General features: G+C 50.3%; 1 protein-coding gene across 1 annotated transcript; it reads left to right on the plus strand.

The window, feature by feature from the left end:
• The first annotated feature begins 2,972 nt into the window (after positions 1-2,972).
• On the plus strand, positions 2,973-11,503 carry LOC144170809 (uncharacterized). Its single transcript, XM_077700824.1, has 3 exons — positions 2,973-3,141; positions 4,839-5,003; positions 10,391-11,503. The coding sequence occupies exons 1-3, from the start codon at positions 3,136-3,138 to the stop codon at positions 10,712-10,714; spliced, it is 495 nt and encodes a 164-aa protein (XP_077556950.1). The 5' UTR covers positions 2,973-3,135; the 3' UTR covers positions 10,715-11,503.
• Positions 11,504-21,272: the final 9,769 nt, after the last annotated feature.

A 21,272-nucleotide genomic window follows, 5' to 3' on the forward strand; every position in this document is an offset into this window, starting at 1 on the left:
AATCTGTGCTCTTCTATCCACATGACGACAAAGTGTCGCCGCAAACATTCTTTTCGTGGTGTGTTATGCGGAAGCGGTGACATATATTCCCTAGCTGTTGCGAACAGTGTGCTGCAAGAAGCTGACAGCAGTTCGGCCTGCAAAGGGGCCATGACGACTAGGAGGTTTAGTGATGTATTACACGCGCTAACACAGAAGCTGCGATCTCAAACGACACATTTGGAGACGCTGCCTTCAGCACTAAGTGCCTGGGGAAAGTTTCCTCTGAAGGTAATTTGTTTATTGCAAACTTTGCTGCTGAGAAAATCAGCCGGGTGCTACGTACTGGACGCGTGAATACTGGGTATAATTTGCTTTTGTAGAGTGAAATTCACAAGTAGGTTCATGCCGGGACTTTATTACAGTAAATATAAAAAGTAAATCCATTCGTAAAGAATTAAACATAGCAGTTGTCCGCCGGCAGCACATCGAACGCGTACGCTCGCATCGATCGTCTGCGCTGGTAGCAGACGACACCAAACAACTCGATTTATAGCCGTTTCCCTACAGCTCAAACGGGCAGATTTGCAACAAAACGTTCCTAGCAAGGTACGGAAATGCCAGACGCGAGTAGCATTTTTTTTAAGGGTTAATTACTACCCAACATCGGAACAGCGACAGCCTGCCGCGGCGGCGCCTTTCGAAGATGGCGCAGCAGCGCCACCTGGTGTTTTCTACACAGAAGAGCACGCCCCTTCCTCGCCGTTCGCGCCACTAGATCATTCTAGTTCACTATACCTGCGAGGCTGCAAGAAGAGCAGCAAGAAATCTAACCAAGCCGAAAAAAATGCAACGAAGTAAAGCCAAGCCATGCCAATGGTCTTCGTTAGATTTGATTTGGATAGCCAATATGGCGACAACAACAACGTGCGGCTGGCGTGTGTGTACGTTCGGGAAGAAGGGAAGCGGCTTCTAGCATTATTTCACATCAGACGCGTGTGCATCGCGTCATCGAGAAGTGTTGGAGATGTGTCTAACGCCCATATAACTTTGACAAGTATGAAACAGGCCGCAGCGCGATCCATCATGGACCCGTCACGTCGCGGCTCCGGACATCTTTGCTCTGTCTGCTATGCTGTGTAACGAACGCCTGACATCGAAGAAAGCGTGTGCATCACGTCATCCAGAAGTGTTGGCGATGTGTTTAGCGCCCGCCTAACATTGACAAATGTGATCCGGGCCGCCGCCCGACCCATCTTTGACCCGTCACCGCGCCGCTTCGGACTCCTTTGTTCATTCTCAAAGGAATGCCTCACGAAGAAGATACTCCATTCTAATCGCGTGCTGCGGAAGTGTGAATGCGGTTTTGAAGTTGCGTCGAAATGGGAATGGTGTTCAATCGGCCATTAATGCGCTCGATATGTACCTATGGCTGGACCGTACAGGTTTGACGAGCTTTTCTGATTGCATGCTGCAGCTATTTTGTGGATTCGCATTGCAATTTATTCGCTCGTTCTTAATCACGTTACGAAAGTATGTATCATTAAATTATTCAGCCAGATTTCTGTCAGCGAGAGGAATTTGCCTGTGTACCCGATAATAAAGTGTGTTGCCATGTTTCATTGCTTTGTTCGAACTTGCACTGGTTCTGATAGAACTAGTACACTCTGGTAGACCTATCAGACTAATACAATCTGATAGACCTACCAGACTAATACACACTGATTGACCTAATAGACTAATACAGACTGATAGAACTAATAGGCTAATACAAACTGATAGACCTGATAGACTAATACAGACTGATAGGTCTATTAGTGGCAATAAGCATATACGTGTATTAGAATTTCTATCAGAATTTTTGCTAGGGATGTGTTCTAGTGCGGGAAATGAGCTGGTGAGTCACATGGATTGTGTAGCTTATTCGAGCAAAGTTCACGTTAAAAGTGGTGTCAGATTCTAACGAGGCAATCTTTCGGATGAACCAAACTTGTGTTTTGTCTGCATGGCCCCTTTAAAGTGGGTTTCACTTTTAAGAACAATTGAACTGCCGGCAACACATTTTCCAGGGGCAGTATATGATATATCAAATATGAAGTGCCGGAGGTGTACAGGTGGCCAAAGGGAGAGGCCTTGCCAAATTGAGGAGGAGGGAGTGACATTTCTCGCTCTACGCACGCAAAAAGAAGTGTATGTATGCCATGTTTACTTCAAAAGTTGGCCGCGTATCTGCTCACTTCGCTGCAAATGTCGAGACGATAGTCTTCGGTCGCCCCTGCCACGTAAATGCCTCTCTTCTCTTTCCTACCCACCTCTCACGCTCTTCCTCTCCCGTTTCCCTCCTCCCACGATAAACACAGTGGAGGTTTGCTCAAGGCAATTAAATTTTGCCCCGTTCCGTTGCTCTTACCATCTACTAGTTACTTTTAAACTCGGAGCACTGTCACGAGAGGTCGCCTCGAACGCGTTGTGTATTTTGATGTGACTACATTATTTAATGTGTATTTTTTTATTTGCTCTTGCAAAATTAAGCAGCCATGTATGTTTTATTAAAAGAACAATGCAAATATCACTTCTGCATTGATGTCTTTCCTAAAATATGCCGAATCTTTTTGCTCAACAGTGTTGTCAAGTATGAACCTTGCCGCCAGATTTAGAAGTTTAGGAATGCCTTGCCTATATAAACGGGTCGTTCAAGAAGTCTGCTAACTTTTGGTGTGACGGCTCAATCTAAAACATACAGACATACATAGACCAAAATTTTCCCGTTGAAATAGCCCAAGAAAGACTCGTTCGGTTGTTCCCATCTATCAACTTCGGAATCTACGGGGCTCTGATAACTAATCTACGCAAAATGCACACCCAAGTAATGAAACTATAGAAGCAGTAAAGAAGACGAAAAAACTTATGAGTAAAAGGTATGGGCCGGCAACGAGGTATCATTATCGTCATCATCAGGAGGGGGAGATGAGGAAGAAATCGGCGAATGAGCGACACCCACGATGGGAGTGACGTAGGCAACGTAGGAGAATGTGACGGGCGGTGGAGCAGAGAGCCAGCAGAGGCAGAGAACGAGGCGGACCGAGCGGTTGGCGAGCTTCGCACCGTTGACAAGCTTCGCCCACCGGATTTGTCTCGTCGACGTCGAGCCGCAGCATGAAGGTAGGACTGTGCGCATCAACTTACTGTTTCTCTAGGGGATCTCACCGAGATTTATTTACATCACTCTCGGACGAAAGTAATGGAGGGACGATTTGGTATCAATTCATAGGACTGAAGGGAAATTTTTAGCTGTGGGTTTTATTGTTGTGTTATTTGTTTCTAATTCTAGAGCTTTATTATTCTTGTGCCTTATATTTGGGTTTCTTACATTGCATTTTGCCTAGCATGTGTCATTCTCTCGGTCTCATAAACCCTTTTGGTGTGTGGACGGTCGTTGTCCTCCTCCATGCTCCAAATGCGGCGAGACCCTATAGACGGTAAGGTTGAGGCCCAAGTAATTTTTATTTTGCACATGGGGCGTATTATTAACTAATCTACTTAAGACTTATATCCACGTGATGAGACATGTTTTGAATGGCATGCTTCTTTGGCGGTGACAGCGTTCTAATAGCACGCACACCGGGCCGTTCGTTTTCCAACGCCTCGCGCTTCAAAGACACGTCATCGGGATTTTGAAATACGGCAGTTTTTCTTGGGCTACTTAAACCGGAAAATTTGGTCTATCTGTCTGTCCCTCGATCCAGCCTTTCAGCCTAACGTTGGAAGTATACTTGAATGAGAGGTTAACGCTCGAACCTTTCCAAACCACTATATATGTGGAAACACACTACATACTTGTCAACATTGTTCAGGAAAAAGAAAACAGGTATATTTGAGGCAAAAACATAAATACGTAAGAGGTACCTGTGATGTTATTTTAATTAAATATACATGGGTGCTTGACTTTTGCGACAGCAAATAAACAATACGCATTGAAAAAATGTTTTGACCCGAAATACAAAGAGCGCTTGCGCCCTCGTGCCTCGTGGCGGCGTTCTATGAAGCATGGCCTCCGAAATTCCCGCGCGCGCGGTGGAATCACGGAGGCCATGTATGAAGTCCAACAGTTACGAAAGGTTCCAGTAGACGGCGCGAGTAGTCGAACGCTGTAAAAAATGACTTTATCAAGCCCCGCTCCGTGCTTATCGTGGGAAAAGTGAGGGGGAGGTGAAGAAGTTGAAAGGTTGGTGGGGGAGAGGAAAGACATTTACGCGGAGGAGGCGGCAGAAGACTGGTTTTTCGACGACATTTACAGTGAAGTAAGCAGTTACGCAGCCATTTCTTTTTATCACCAGACATGGAAACACACTGAACCTTAGCCATATAAGCCTCGCTCCAAAAAAGCGTTTTAATGTACTCAACCACGTTTTTTTTTATTACAAGGTGCGTGAGGTTTTTTTAACATTGAGGTTAGCTTGTGGGCGTGCGTCATTTCAACCAAGGCCTGGCAAAACCTCGTTTCCCGGTAAAAACCGCCGAAACTGGAAAGCGCTAGGGTTTGTTCCGAAGTACCACACTACGATACGACAATGATGATGACGATGATGATGGGGGCACGTATCATCATCAGCAGCAGCATCATCTCGGGGCGGTTAGTGGGGCGTAATTCCTCAATCGCGTAATGCCTCGTGCCTTGGCATCGCACGAGCCTGGCATATTGCTATTGGTTCGCACCGGGGCAGTTCGCAGGGACCGGGCGCCTCGGCTCTATAGCGAAGCCTTTTGTTCGATGCTGAGTGACAGTGGTATCCGCGGCGCGGTTGCGAAGGGCTGAGGCAGGAGTCCTTGAGGAGGGCAATCTCTCCCGACGTTTACAGGTGCGCTGTGTGTCCTCCTTCCCGCATTGCACCACGTCATGGCCGGTGGTGGGCGCGACGATGCCGCGTCCAGCCCAAGTGGTGTCTGCGCCATCCGTGCACCGTGATCGCCAGTTGGAGGTCGCACCGCTGCCGCCGCCGCCGTGCCCTGGTCCTTACGGACAGGCAAGTAAATACCATGGCTTTTCTGAAAGTTGGGTAAAATGAAAAAAAAAAAAAAAAAACTCCCACCTCCCCTCGCGGGAACTCCTGTGTAGATGCGACGCATAGGCGGAGCGGCGAAGGGAACGCGTTTTATAGCGCTCATAACGTTGAGGGGACTGCGTAAGCTGGTCCCAGTCGATGACGACGTTGGCGTACAGCGGCGTGGACTCTAGGTGTTTGAGCCAAGCGTGGATGTTGCTTCGCCGGAGAACGGCACACCGGTTATATGCGCAGCGCGCCCGAAGGAGAGGAAACCGCGGAAGAGAGAGTACTGCACATGCGCCGGCCCCAGCGCGTCTGCCGCGGCTATGACGCAACGTGCCGCGGCTATGACGCAACGCAATCCAACACAATCCACTTTAATCCAATCCAAATCCAATCCAACCGAATCCAAGCCAATCCAATCCAATCAAATCCAATCCAATGCCCCTCGCGAGAGAGTGTTCGTTATCGGAGAGGAGAGGGGGTGAGCGGCGGAGAGCGCAGCTCGCGCGGCGAGGAGAATGGCAGAGGGGTGGACAACGCCGACGACAACAACGACGACGACGCCGGAGGGACAAGGCGAGTGAATCAGATGCTCTGCATCTAAAAGGGGGGGGGGGGGGGCGAGGGGGCAACACTCGGGGAGACGGTATTTAGCAGCTCCAGATCTCTATAACATGACCTATATAGTTGCTTAATGCGTGGCATCGCTTAATTGCGCTTAATGCGTGGCATCGTCTGCTTGTTCTCACTTAGTTTGTTTGTCGTCGCTGTAATAATTAATGAGCACATTAAGTCAGAAAAATCACGGAAACGATTCGTGCCACGTTCAAAATACCGACAGTGAGGCAGCTCTTTGCGCCGCATGGAGGAAAAGCCGCCTGCAGTGATGAGGCGAGAAGAGTGGACATTTCATCTGTTAGTAGCTACTGCTACAGTAGAACCCCGATGATACGTCCCCCGGACTTACGACGACCCGCTTCTTACGACGGATCACCGCGGTCCTCGCAAGCTCCCCATAGAAACAATGCATTAAAAACCCGATGACATGACGGTCGAGTGCACACGGTCCGCTTCATACGACGGACACTGGCGGGGATAAACCGGCGCTTTTCCCATATTTTACACCGCTTCTTCGCCTCGTCCTGGCCTTCTTTATTCTTAACCCCCGTTGCCTTTCAAATCTGCGTTGTCACTCCGCTCTTTTCTTTGCTAGGGTGCCTCAATTCACGCGCGTCCACAGCAAGGGTGGAGGAAAATACAGGAGGCGATGGGTGCAGACACGTACCCGTTGGCACCTCATTTTGTGTCACTCGCTGGCCGCCGCAGCAAGACACTGTAGCAAGGCCGTCCTATAATTTTCGCCGCAACACGGTTTACCCGCGAAGGTTGCATTATGTGTTGAGCAGTGTCTCCACCATGTACGGCAAGGCCGTTTTTTGTTCGTCTCCGCCTTGGAATATCGTTCGTTTCGCTTGGCCTTGGCGGTTTCACACTCGCCTTTTCCCCTCTCAATTTGCTCGGCCACGTCGGCCTTATCTCGCGTAGCGCGCGGCGCTTGGCTGGCGGGCTAGATGGACGCCATGGAAGGGAGGGGGGGGCAAACCTAGGCGTTGCTTTTTTTTAACTTGGAATTTCAGCTAAATCTTTGCAAATCACGCGAGAACCCTCTAAATATAGTAGTTTAAATAGGTTCTTAGTTGACCTGTCGCGTGAGACCGTCTACTGGGCCCGCATTTACCCGCACCCCGAATATACGACAACCCGGTCATACGACGCCTTCTCTCGGTTCCTTGAAAGTCGCATTATCGGGGTTCCACTGTATATATATATAAAACTCAGCCAACGGGAACAGATCTAGGAACACCATGTGTCGTCTCGCAACGACGAGCGAGTTATTGACAAGGCAGCATTCTGGAACACAATGCACGTAGGTTTACAGCAGTAGCTTATACGCTTACATAGCGTGGGTTGGTGGGAAAGTGGAAAAACAGAAAGGGCACGTCTCGTGCCTTGCAAACATAAGGCGCGCATTTGCGTCTATCTTATCGCACCGATACGTGCACCTTCGGCTGCGGTCAGAATTAAGCTATTGCGCCGAATGTCTTCTCGTGAAATTAGGACTTTAGGCCAGACTTTGCAAACTTGTATAAATTTTTACGGAGAGCTTTATGCCTCGTCGGCTTCGCATCTTTTAAGGAAGTTTGTAAAACATGTGATAAAACATGTTGACGTAATCAGGAGACTCATTCCACATTTATAGGGATGCAGAGGTAGTTCGCAAAGGTGATTTCCGTGTTGTTGGTTACGGCCGCACCACCGTTATCCCTTTCAGCCCTGAAATTCTTATTTCGAGCGAAAATTGTTTTTTTTCTGTGTTTTAGTGGAGTTCTGCACTTCGGAAACATAGAAACAAAAAATTGAGCTGATAGTGGTAGTTATAATTAATTTACCGGCATAAAATTATTAGGCAATTAGGCAGTTAAAAATTTTCTTTCCAGGGGAAAAAAGAAACATTGGTGTCCTAAAAGCTACGACATCGTGGGCCTACAGAAAGAAAAACTTAAGCTGGTGGTGCAAGTATTTGCAGATTTATGGGCATTTTGACAAACCAGGACTTTTTCCTTACCCGCCCCGTCATCCACTAGAGCTGCTTCTTTTCAATAGCGTGCAGCTCCGGGAAAACGCACCAATGGTGATGTTTATATATTGCAAGAGGCATCCTTGAACTATTGTCCAGAAAACTGGCAGTTTTGGTTTTGTTCTCAAGGCGCTAGAAGGTTTTTTGTGTGGTATCGCCGAACCGAATAATCGGCTGCGCTTCGCTTCTGCGGCGCAGACTGCATGAATGGCCTAGTGTGCGGGGGAGGGGTGGGCTGTCCTTGGGACGGTGGGACGGTATTCTTCAGAAGCTGGCGAGATGTTTGGGGTACCTCTGCTCTTTAGACAATTTCTCCACCTTGTTCCTGGTTGGAGAGCGCGTGGTGACTTGCGGCCAATGCCAGAACAGGCAGTGCTGGCGACCCAGTGCTTCTCAAAGTGAGGTACACCTTCACGAAATATTACTTAAAGGGTAACATAGTGAGACACAACCCGCATTTGTTGCGCCACGTGCCCATATGGAGTGGTTCAGTTGTGCATTTACGGTGTCGTAGGCCGCCGTTCACCTCGAGTTCGCAGATGTCGGGTTAGTCAAGGCGGGTGACAGCAAGGCGCTTCCTCCGACTACGCGTGTGAGGGTATGCATAAGCCTCCTGTTGTGAGGAATTCGTCGCCGCGACGGTCTACAGAGTGAGCTGCTGCATTACGTACGGGGGGGGGACTACGCGAATTATTGAGACCACATGGGTTTGGGCGGCTGGCATCAAACCCATGCACGACCTTGAGCTCAGCAGCACGACGTCTTAGCCACCCGTGATCCTGCGGGGCATGTTCGTTTGTGAAAGGAGCAAACTTCCCGAAACATCTAGGATCCGCATCCGAAATAAAATGTTGGCTATACCGTTGGCTACGCCAGTGTTTTCGGATAGTGGAAGGAAAGTCTTATTGACAGGCAGTAGACGGGCAGCGCAGTGGTTTATCCAGAATTTGGATTTTGGGGCGCTTTTGGGCTTGTTTTTATATATTCCTGGGGGGGGGGGGGGGTGCTCGTGGTTGTAGAATCTTCTTGGGGGGGGGGGGGGGCTATCGAAATTCTTCTGGGGTGTAGCTGGGGGTGTTGGGAGGTGTATAAATCCCTGTGCCCGCACGAGATTCTCTCTCTCTCTCTCTCTTTTTTTTTTTCATAGCGCTTGGTGTCGCATTTCACAAAATCATGTCTGTCGTTTCGTCAGGGTGTGAAACTTGTCAGTCAAGGTCGCAGGAGGAAAGAAAGCTCCGCGAGCAAGAAAGAGTGTTGGCAGCCAACGCGCAGGTATACACTGTCTGGCATGCTATATTAGGCACAGCGGTTGCTGTACGCGCCCAAATGAAGAGCGCCGTAGTTGCAAAGGAAACTCCGGGACGAGAGTATTTGGAGGAAATTGGCATCTATACACATAGCCGGGTTTTGGCTTAGGGGTTTTATCTCCCCGTGCTTATATAAACAGTGCACGGTCGCTATTTAAGTCTCGCAGTAGTTCCAGAGAAAGCGACGTTCCAGTCCTTCCACCGATGTCGATGCTCAGCGTTGCGTTGCGTTTGTCAAGCTGCAGAACAGCGTAAACAGCGAGAAGAAAGAATGCTAAGAAACGTCTGAATACACTTAAGCACTTGCTGTGAGCGGCAAATTCGAAACTGAGTGTTCCTTCGTGTTTCGCATTCAAAGTAATGGTTTTTGCGCTACTGCAGTGGACGGCGCAGTACAGCTGTTTCTGAGGTTACGGCCGCCGAAGATTTAGATGCTTCATATTCCACAGTGTACGTACTGCCAAGCAGAGCGGGCTGGCGCGCTATGGAACGCGTCGCATAAATGGGTGATTTGTGAGCCGCTTTGCTGCTGCAGACGCCGGGCGCTGCCTTTTACCCTCAACGCAACCAAATGCTTTCGCGAGCTTTGGTGAGCTCGTCTCTGCGGGTATGTGCAAGTTCCACATGTGGAACTTGCGAGGGGGATGTTTAGGAGCAGTTTCGCCTTAGTGAAACGACTTTCAAAAATTTTAGCCGTGGTATTTGGGAGCTCTGAGAACAGGTTCTCAATAACGCTGCGTTATCCTCCGAAGACACGTAGGGAAGACATTTCCAGCTGATCTTCTGTACCCATCCTGGAAGCAGCCACCAGCCGAGGCAGAACGCTATAGAAGCAACGGCAACAAATGAAACATTTGGGATGTCTACGGTGCGCTCACGATTTCGGTCGAATTGTGCTTGACGTGAGCTTGTTACTGTTTTAGCATGCTACCAATATATCGTTTATTTTCCATCGTCATCGACCATAGGGCGGGGTGAACGTTCCAGAAGATGTCGAATGACCCACTTTAGGCCCTGTTTCAAAACATGATATGCCTCCGTTGGCATGCCCCTGCGTCTGATGATCCTAAACATGTTCGACGAAACTTCTCGGCCCTGCTATTTTATAGTTCCATAATGAGTGGGGCTAGACCCGTTAACACCCTTGAAAATCTCTTTTCAATACATAAGCAGTTAATTTTTTTTTATATCCACGAAGTTACGTGTTCTCGGTGGGGCTGGGCTTGCTCTGCTATATTCACGCTTCGAGAAATTGGGAAGCGGTCAGACGCAGTCCTGAGACGATGGGTGCGGACGGCTGGAGTTTTGGCTTCCGTATTTTTAAAACATTTTATCTTGCAATTGTTGAAGGCGAAATGTAGCACCAGTAGTCGTGATGGGTTTTTCTTTTTGTGTGCGTGTCTCTAAACGTTGTGCAGGAGCCCCCCACCGAGGATTCGTTGCAGATAGCCCCCCTCCCCACCGGAGGAAACTGCTCGGCTGTGGCCGCAGCCGTTTGCCGGCATACAGCTGGAGGCCGGGCTGCCGGGTCAACGTGGTCCGCGGCGACGCCATACCGGCGCGGACACGCCGTGTCTGACCAAACGCCCGCGTCTGTTCGGGGATTGAACCACGCGCAGCTTGACCACAGTCGGCCGCCCGTTGCCCTCGTTGCGGTGACGGAAGAACAGCGCGTTTGGCCCAACCGGTCTGTGAGCAGTGACGCGGGTACTGTGCGGGCTGCTCGCTTCATAGAGAGTTAATTACGACGAGAGGGGCGACGACGAATACGCGTTCCGGGACTCAGTTCGCCCGGCGCTAAGCGTGCGTCCGAAAAATCTCGGCTGCAGTCAAGGCCACCGAGGGAGCGAGCAAGGAAACGTGACGTCGGCTGCCGGGCCAGGCCTCGACACGGAATGGCGCAGGGGATCCATGCGCGGCAGGCCGGCAAGTCTCGGCGACAGTGGCACCGATGCTCGGGTGACGCGGGCGCACAAGCTGAAGGACGCCAGCGACGACCTCGGAAGGGTTGGAGGCGCCAGCCAGCGGCAGCCGCCAGTCCGGGGTTGGCTGGACCAGGCACCGTCGCGCGGCGGCAGATGTGGTGCAGGCGGAAGACTCCAACAGCGACTCACGGGGATTTTCATCGGCACTGCCTCTAAATGAAGACAGTGAGCGAGGCCCGTCGTCCCTCTTCTCTGAAGCGTCCCCTGCCTGGCAAGCGGACACCCCGCCCTTGAGTGCGTCAGCGAAACCGGGCCCTTCATCGAGGACCTTTCGTGTGCGTCGATGACATTTCGCAATTTCAAAACAGAATCTTATTTCGCAATTTCGAAAAAAAAAAACCTTGTTTACTATAGACGAATTAAGGATGTAAAGATTATTTGAACTCTGCAATTCTATTCTCTCGGCTCTGAATTCCTCGTCCCTGAAGTTTGCTAACACTCTAAGCAGCATTTACTGTGATGTAAATCGGTTTTGTGTACTTGCATAGCATGGCGAAGCGCTCATATATCACAACATGCCAGTTACGCTCGTCAACGCCTTAACCCTGATATTGACTAGCCAATCTAAGCTTTTCTGTTTCTGTTCGACTTGGAGACATTATCATGTCGTCGTTTCATTGAATTACCTTGCTTCTAGCTGTAAGGCGTCAGTGTGCAGGTATTAATGACGCAGAGCCTCGAACTGCGCCTAAAATTTTCGCGTGGCCCATATTGACATAAATGCACAGGTGGTGGTTTTCAGGTATTGTGCGAGCACATCCCCGCAACGTATTTTTCTACGACGTATGGAACAGCGGAGGAGGCGATCCCGAAACAATGAAACTTCATCTTATAATCTCAACATGACCCGAAAGTGTGCGGACAAATCGCAAGCGAATCTTGAAAATACTGTGCAGTGCACACGTGCCGCTTCAGCACTGTTTTTTTACAGATGATGTACGTGTGCCGGTAAATCGTTCAGGAGGATGCATATTCACCCTGGTTTGTAGACCGCTGGTTATTTTTAAGCGGCACTATTACATTTATCAATGAATTAATGCACGAATGAATGAATGAATGAATGAATTTATTGGTAACATGGTAACATGGAAAGGAAAGGCCACCAGCAGGCGTAGCTTGTCTCACCTAAGGGTGGACACCGGGACGCCTGCTGGTGTGGGGGGTGTGGAGAATGGGGAACACTGCAGTTGTACGAGAAAGGGAGGAGAAAGAGAAGCGGAGGATACATATGCATATATACAGGGCTAATAAGGACATATATAGAACACTAAGGAAAAAAAGAAAAGCCCAAACACACACACACAAAATGGGCCCATCTCCCCGCGAGGGGGACTCGAGTAAATGCGTCGCATAGGGGGTGGGTGTATTGCGTTAACGTTTAGTGTTTGGGGGGTTGGTGCTATCACGTGTACACCACGCAGCTATCACGCCGCTAGCACGCCGCTGAGTCGCCAACGCACGCCGCTGACGACGTAGTTTGAATGAGTCAAGGATATAAGGCGCGTTCGTAGCATTTCATTCTGTGTCGGCTTTGTGGCGCAGTGGGAAGAGCACCATGTACCTCGCGTTCCGCCCACAGGTAGTGAATGCGTTGTATCAGCAGCTTCTTGACGTAGTTTGAATGAGTCAAGGATATAAGGCGCGTTCGTAGCCTTTCATTCTGTGTCGGCTTTGTGGCGCAGTGGGTAGAGCACCATGTACCTTGCGTTCCGCCCGCAGGGTCGTGGGATCGAAACCAGGCGCCGGTAACTGTTATTTCTTTTTATAGTGTAGGGGAGGCTGGCTGCTGCGGACGCCGACGCACGGGTGACATCGTGAGTTACACAAATGCTCTGCATTTAAAACGGCCACAGTTCAGTTTAGCTGCAGTGAAAGCGGAGAGCCTGAATTCAGTTAGAGCAAACTGGAGGAGGAAGAGGAAGAAGAAACTTTACTGAGCAAAAATAAATTGTGGGGTGGCTTCCTAGTCCGGACGTCCATGGGCAATCCTGGCTCTGTCAGCTCGGTCAGCCAAGATCATCTGGTCGTCGAGGCGCGAGCTGGACAACATGCTCTCCCACTGCTCACGGGAAGGGTTGGGGATGGGGGGAAGGTCGGGGTTTCGGTCGCACTCCCAGACGATGTGATAGAGTGTGACTGAATTGCCGCAAACCCACACTCTGGGGAGTATTGTGTGGGGAATAGATGATTTAGTCGTACTGGATTCGGGAACGGGTTTGTTTGAATTCGTATTAATGTGTTTTCCTGCACTTTAGACAAACTGCGTTGGGCGGGGGGATAGGTCCTTCCACCTAATCTATAATATTGGGTTATTTCCTGGAAAGTCTCAATCGGCGTTGGACTGTGCTCCTCCTCTGGGGCCCGGTTGGTGAGAGCGCGGGCCAATGCATGGGCTGTGTCGTTGCCCGGGAAATCGGAGTGAACAGGGGTCCACACGATTCTGACCGTACGAGTGGGAGGGGTTTTTCTCAGGAGGCGCAGTGCTGTTGGAGGAACTGCACCAGCCGCGCAGCTTCTGCATGCCGCTTGACAATCGGTGATTATCGTAATCGCGGTGGTTTGGGTCATAACCAAAGCGATCGCTATCCGCTCCCTGGATGGAGCCGGTCTTGACTGTGAGACTGGTTGATCCCTTGAGGTGGCCACTGCAACCGCTGCTCCTCGGTAACGCTGGTATGGGGAGGTATCAGTGTACACTGCTGTGGAGTCTTCGGAATACCACCTGCCGAGTGCCGCTGCTCTTGCTTTTCTCCTCCCCTCATGATGGTCTGCCTTTTCTCCTCCCCTCATGATGGTCTGCGTGCATATTATTTGGGAGGTTGGCGACGTAAACATTCTTTCTGATTTCTGATGGAAGCGTCTGCGGTTTCTGTTTATCCTGAGCCTGCCATTTATATGTAGCCAACAGTAGTCGCCCGCAGTTGACAAGCCTAATCGCAGTTTGTGGCTTGCGAGGTGGGCCTCGATTAGTTCTTCGGCCGTGTTGTGAAGGCCGAGACTGAGCAGGCGGGCCGTGGAGGTACTCATGGGTAATCCCAAAGCTCGCTTGTAGGCTTTTCGGATGACTATGTTTACTTTTTCGAGTTCTGCCTTGAATAGGACTGTGTAAGGGGTTGTGTGCGTTATCCGGGAGATGACAAATGCTTGCACGAGTCGTATTGTGTCGTGCTCCTTCATGCCGCGCTGTCTGTTGGAGATTCGGCGAATCATGTGCGTTACTTGTTCTGCTGAATGCTTAAAGGTGGTTCACCAGGATAGTGTTCTTGGTATCCGCTTGGATTATCAGCCAGATAATTTTTAGGTGTTTTCAAGGGTTTATAGTGTGGCCGTCCAGTTTGATCTGAATGTCATTGGAGTCCTTAGCGGTGCCTTTTTTCCTGGCTAGTAGTAGCTCTGATTTTTGCGGGACACCGGAAAGGCCGCATTCCTGGGCATATTGGTTAACAATGTCGGCTGCCTGTTGAAGGCTGTGTTGAAGGCCACCCAGTGAATCAGAGCCAGTCCAAATTGTTATGTCATCTGCGTACAAGGCGTGTTTTATATCGGGAACCTCGTTGAGTCGCCTTGGAAGATCGAGTAGTGCTAGGTTGAAAAGTAGGGGGGATAACACTGACCCCTGAGGGGTCCACCTGTATCCTAGATGGATAGGGGCTGAGGAGACGTCTCCAGCTCTGAGCACTGCCACGCGGTTCGAGAGGAAGTCCGCGATGTAGTCGTAAGTTGGTTGTCCACACACCTGGTTGACCTCCCGGCCTTTCCTTTCTTTTTTCTTCTTCTCCCGTTACGTCTAGGCGCTGTAGGACTGCAGTACGTGCCATGTTGTCGAATGCCCCCTTGAGGTCCAGGGCGAGGATGGCTCTTGGGGAGTGGCGGGAGGCTGCAACTAAGATGTCTTTTTAAAGCTGGATCAGCACGGCTTGTGTTCCAAGGTGCTTGCGGAACCCGTACATGGTGTTTAACATCTGACCTGTGTGGTCCAGGTGTTCTTGAAGCCTGACGAGTATGATGCGTTCTAAAATTTTGCCCACACACGAAGTTAGAGATATCGGCCTCAGGTTGTCGATGTGAGGAGATTTGCCCGGTTTAGGGATCATCCGGACTTCCGCTGTTTTCCAGGCGATAGGGAGTTTGCCAGAGCGCAAACAGGAGTTAAAATGGTTTGTGAGGCTTTGCATGGCTCTGTTGTCGAGGTTTGTCAGGAGTTTATATGTGATTTTATCTTGCCCAGGTGTGCTGGATCGCTTGCTTTCGGCGATGGCTGTTCGAACCTTGTGTAGTTGGATGTCCCGGTCGAGCAATGGATTGGGTGTCCCAGTGTATGGTAAAGATGGAGAACCTTTCCCGGCCTTGAGGTACTTGGTTGTAAGATCTCGAATGAGGTCTTCCGTCGTGCCTTGGTAAGAATGGAGAGTTTTAGTTAACTGCTTTCACCCTTGCTTTTCAGTGGGTCAGTTAGGTATCGAAGCAACCGCCATGTCTTCCGGGTGGACAGTGTTCCCCTCCCACATCACCTGGCTCACAATAAAGTTTTTCCTCCTCCTCCTCCTCTTCCTCCTCCCCGAAGACCGTCACACATTGTCAACCAGTTTTCTTTGCATAGCGAGTTTGCATATTCCGCCGTGCTATACGCAGCTTGAGTTTTGTGTTATGTCGCTGCTTTTTCCACCTACGCGTAAGGCTGTGCCGTGCTCCCCAAATATGTAACAGCTTGGAGTCGATGTACGGGATCTGAAGAAGTGGTTATAATGTTTGTGGAGGCCTTCATGTCTTGAACGAGTTCATCGGCTCACTGCTAATAAGAAAGGTCCGGCGATGGACTCTCGCGCTCCCTCCGGATTTTGCGGAAAGTGTCCCGATCAGTGATATGCGCCGAACCAATACGGGCATTGTAGTCCTGTAGTCCCATAACCTGTATTTTGATAATGTCATGATCCGACCCTAAATATTCTGTTGTGTTGATCTAGGTGACTTCCTGGACGTTGTGAGTGGTTGAGAGGTCAGGGCATGTGTCCCTTGTCACACTGTTCCCAGTCATTGTGGGTGTATTGAGGTCGTTGATAATTGAGGTCTTGTTCGTCTATGGCTTTTGCAAGCTCCAAACCTCTTTTATTGCTGTAGCAATAGCCCCACAGCTGGAGGAAGAGAGAAAAGCATGGCTGAGCGTCCATACCAGAGGAGTGGTCTCGGCGTCGTCGCATTGCTTCGCTGCCATGGCGATATCTTCGGGGGCCTCTCTGTGGCACGTTCCGTCGCATCTCGTCAGTGGCGGACACGACCTCGAACGGCCGCTTGCAAACTTCGTGCTTGAGCGCTCACCTTCTTGGTCGTTTGTTTTCTAATTCGTGCGGACAGACAGTTGTTGCGCATTTCATACGATTGGCGATTTTTGAGAGGAAAGGATTCATCCATTTTTATTGATATTCCTGTCAGCTCTCTCTCTCTCTCTCTCTCTCTCTCTCTCTCTCTCTCTCTCTCTCTCTCTCTCTCTCTCTCTCTCTCTCTCTCTCTCATTTATCCCAGATTCACGCTTTCCATCTAGCTGTATGCCTTGGACTCTTAATATCAGTCTCTCTTTGTTTTTCTGTCGTTACTTTGAGAAGGAGGAACAAACATTTATTTTACAGATTTAGAGCAGATGAACGGCTGTTCTAGTGCAGGTAGCCGCGTGCTGTTGCTGCTCGGGTGGCCCGCTGGATCAGGTTTTGCTGGTCCTGCAGCTCCGAGCTGATCAGCGCGCATTCCCACTGCTCAGGAGTGGTGAGGGGTGCTGTGGGCAATATGGCGGTTCCATCAGCTTACCAAGAAAGGACGTAAGCGAAGTGGGGCGTAGATGCTCGAGTGTGGGAGTTTTGTTCGGCTTGAGGATTAGAACCCCCTTGGCGTGTTTCCACGACCAAAATATAGGGTACCTTATGTCCAGCAGTAGTTCATGAAACGCGTTAGGGATGTAATCGATTTGTCATGCAGATTGCGGTGCGCATTGTTAGTTACGTTGTCCGGACCTGGAGCTAAGTAACTAAGTTGATGCGAAATTTTGCGATGGCTGCCCGTCTCCGACCTCCACTTCCGAGGTGTCTCGGTCCGTTTCAGGATTTGTGAGGCCCGTGTAATTTGGTAGCTTGGGGGAGAAGTGGGGGAAAATATGTGCCACGAATTTTATCAGTGAGTTTGGTAGCTGATCCTGGGAATTAATTTATGACCTAGCTGTGTTAGACGGTTCATCAGCTCTGTCTTGGGGTAGGATCGATAAGGTTTTTGAGGAGCTGCCATGTTTTATTCGCCTCTAGATTTTCTTGAAGCTGGTCGCAAATTTGGCCACACTGGTTTCACGCGAGCTCGGTGGCGTGCTCCTCTATCTTCCCTTCCAGTGAGGCCATGCGCAACTAAGCTTGCGGTTGTATTTTTGTCGTCCCAGCGCTTCTGAATGCTTTGTGGGCAAGCCTGGCATCAATGATTAGGGATGGGATGTCGTAATAAAGATTTTTTTTTTGTGGTGTCTTTCATGTCCATTAGGAGTTGTTCAGTTCCCGTGTTTATGTCCGAGATTGGAACATCATCTGCATTGCTGTTTGGGAGAAATATGAATTCGTCCTACTCAGCTAGTGCGGCTTGATGGTTAGTGTATTTGATTTGGACGTGCTATTAGTTACTGACTCCCCACTCTTCGCAACTCGTGTGTAATGCGAAGGTAAGATCTGGAGCAGTGTCAACTTGGACGCTGTTACCTATCCTGGTGGCTATTCCGGGGCCGATAAGGATGCTAAAGTGGTGGAGTTGTATTTGCTTCCACAGATCCGTTTCTTTTTGTTATCGGAGCTGTAGCCCCACGCGGTATTTGGGGCGTTAAAATCTCCTACTACGAAAGGTTAAATCTATGGTCATGGTTCCGCTGTGCCCTATATGCCGTATTTACTCGATTCTAAGCGCCCCCTTTTTTCCAAGATCGCGATGCCCAAATTCGGGGGGCTCTTAGATTCGAAAAGCCTAAAATGACTCCCCCCCCCCCCCCCCCCACACACACACACACACTTTTCGCGGCAGTAGCTAGAGGAGACAGGCGCAAGGAACAATGTTTTATACAGCAAACATTAAAAATTTTGTAGAATTCAAATTTGGCGCCCTTCGAAGACCGCCTCATAGTCTCTACAATGGCAGAAAGAGGGCGCCAGGAGTCCGCTAGAAGTAGGAGTTGTTGCGGATTTCTCTGCTGCCAACATGGACAATGATGAGGATTTTAGAGACGATGAGAAAGAAGTGGCGCGTTTGCACGCACGCGGAATGCAGCAGGCACGCGCACAAGTTCGGAACGCTGCGCTTGGATTACCGTGCACGGCTTTGCGTCGCTCTCTTCACGGCGCGAATAAACTCTGAAGAACGGCTTTCCCTTTTCGTATCAGGAGTTCCTGTATAAACATCCCCCTCGCGAGGGGCACGATCAAATGCAGAGCATTTCCGGGGGCGCACGACGTTAAGTAGTTTGCGTTACTCAGGAGTTCCTGTATAAACATCCCCCTCGCGAGGGGCACGATCAAATGCAGAGCATTTCCGGGGGCGCACGACGTTAAGTAGTTTGCGTTACGTTAATGTTGTTGCACTTGTGGCAACTGCTGATGAGAGAGCGCTCGTCAGCAGTAATTTGAATGAGTCAACGATATAAAGCGCGTCCGTAGCGTCCCATTCTGTGTCGGCTCTGTGGCGCAGTGGGTAGAGTACCATGTACATTGCGTTCCGCCCGCAGGGTCGAGGGATCGAAACCTGGCGCCGGATAGTACAGTCCAACACGGATATATCGAACACGGGTATATCGAATTATTGTCTATATCGAACTCATAAATTATCCCCTTGAATATTCTGTGTAAAAGTATAGGAATTCGTACGTTTATATCGAACGGCATTTTCCCGGACATTGGGTATATCGAACACCGCACGAGCTGGAAGGTGCTCTTCGGCGGTCGCTGCACCCCCGATTTCCGCGGTCGCTTAGTGCCTTCGCCGAAACCCAACAGGGACAGAAGCCGGGGCATTGGAGCGTCACGCTTGCCTTCTCATGGATAACTACTCGGCCAACTAAACCACCTGCGAGCTTGACAACATCGAGCTCAAGTTTCTGCCTCCGAACACAACAGCCAGGCTGCAGCCGCTCGAGCTTCGTTCAAGGTTGGGTACAGGAGGCAATTAACTCCTCGATAGGCTTTTGATGAACCTCCGCGTGGGCACCGAGCTTAAAGTTGACCAGCTGGGGGCCATTCACATGATGACGGGTGCCTGGAACAGCGTAAAGCAGAGCGTGGCCAACTGCTTCCGGAAGGCAGGATTCGTGACGGCCGAACATTCGGAAGCTTGTGAAGACGGCGACGACGGCGAATAGGGCATGGTCGACACGTTTCGCGAGCTGTCGTCCCTCTTCCCGGCTGCTGTTCCAGCCGGACTGTCTGCCGGCGACTTCGTGAACGCTGACAGCAATGTTTAGGCGGTTGCGAACGTCGGTGACGAGGATATCGTAGCTGCCGTTGCAGGAACCCAGGCTGATAGCTCGAGTGGCGAAGATCGTCCGGACGAGGATGCGGCTACACGATCGTACTCCGCCGGTGAACTGGCGGCTGCGTTCAGCTTGATTCTACGTAGTTGCGGCGACATGGGAGGAACTGGGCTGTCACACCTGGATAGCCTCGAGAATATCGAGACCAGCGTCTTTAATTCCATGTACAGGACGAAGAAGCAGGCCAAGATCAGCGATTTCTTTTCACGCAAATAAAGCATCCTGTTGCGTCGTTAGTGCATAATTAGTTGTCATTCTTGAATGCGCCGATCGGTAAGTTGTCGTCCGCCCCAGGTGAGCTCTCAGAGCCCATATTTTTTATGTCGAATTTTTCATATATCGAACTATTTCGCGATCCCTTTGGACTTGCGCCATAAAAACCCAACCATCATCATCATCATCAGCGATCCCTTTGGAGTTCGATATATCCGAGTTCGACTGCATTTTCTTTTATATAGTGTAGGGGGAGGGGTGCGGACAGCGACGGTGCGGACTACGACGGGACAACGCGGGTGACATCGTGAGTTACTGAAATGCTCTGCATTTAAAAGAATGCGAGGTGGGGGTTGTGGCTGAGGTGTGGCAGTCAGGGCAGTTGTAGGTGAAACGGCTGGGGGAGATATGAGACAGGATGGTGCCGTTGTAGATGTATTTGTTTGGAGACGTCGCCAGATGCGGACTTTTTTGTTGGTGAGTGTGGAGTTCGGAGGAGGGTATTCTCGGCGGGTGTGGCGATAGTGCGCTAAGATATCGGAGTAGGTGGTTGGTAGTGGGTGTAGTGTATCTGTCATGTTGTCGAAGTCTCCCGTCCTCGTCGGGAGTGCCCGGTAGTGGAGTTCGTGGGCCGCAGCGTGGGCTGCTTCGTTCCTGGTGTGGGAGGCGTGACCTGGGGTCCAGATGGTGGTTGTAAGTTAGGAGGTGGTACTAGGGCTTGTAGAAGCTTGAAGGCACGTAGAGGAATTCTTCCAAGGAGGTATATTCGACAGGCTTGCTGCGAGTCTGTGATAATCGTGAGATTGCTGTATGCACTACTGGGGCTATTCCAGCAGCTTCCGCGGCAGATCGCGCGGTAAGTGGCCGCAGTGTAGATTGTACCGTTGATGTCGGTGACCGCTAGGGTTTTATGGGAAGGCGAGGGAGCGATGGGGGTGCAGCAGGTGTCGTTGTCATATCAGATTATTAAGGTTTGCCGAGCTTATATTAAATGCATCCGTAGGACCCCATCTCTCACTGTGGCTCTGCTACCACTACTATGCCACTACTATTCTCAAGTGCACCGATAAGACGTCTTTCCAAGGGAAATAGCAGCCCGATACCAAGGTAAGAAGGCCTTTTATTAAATACCCCAATTGACCCCGGGTGTATCTACGGAGCGCATCGTGACACACGTTACGGACAGACGGACGGATTTCGGGGGGAGGGGGGGGGAGTAGCCTAAGAATGGTTACGCGTGAAAGGACGGCAGGCAAGCGCTTGTCCGTCGCCCTTTCCGGTGTCTCTGTCCCTTCGCGCTGTACACTGGGCTGTTTCCCACGATGTCCTCTTACGTGTACATTTAAGATGTACATTTAAGATGTGTCTCGTCTTGCGCAATCAGTACAGCAAGGGGTGCAGACTCCCTAAAAAATCTCCTTGGATCAGCTGCTTTGCCGCGATGCAGTTGGATGACCAATCTCGAGTCCGTGGGAGTAAATTCGTCAAATAAAGAGGCCCGACGAAGGACGCGACTCGAAAAATGTGGTCTGCTCAGCAGTCACATCGCGCAGTGACAAGCGT

This window comes from Haemaphysalis longicornis, unplaced genomic scaffold (genome assembly GCF_048455015.1).
Source record: "Haemaphysalis longicornis isolate Haplotype H1 unplaced genomic scaffold, Haemaphysalis longicornis Haplotype H1 scaffold_1, whole genome shotgun sequence".
Classification (NCBI taxonomy): domain Eukaryota; kingdom Metazoa; phylum Arthropoda; class Arachnida; order Ixodida; family Ixodidae; genus Haemaphysalis; species Haemaphysalis longicornis.

Excerpts from the sequence above, each read along its gene's own strand:
- LOC144170809 (XM_077700824.1), top strand. Across the intron at positions 5,004-10,390 it reads GCCCTGGTCCTTACGGACAG|GAGCCCCCCACCGAGGATTC; the intron begins GCAAGTAAATAC and ends AACGTTGTGCAG.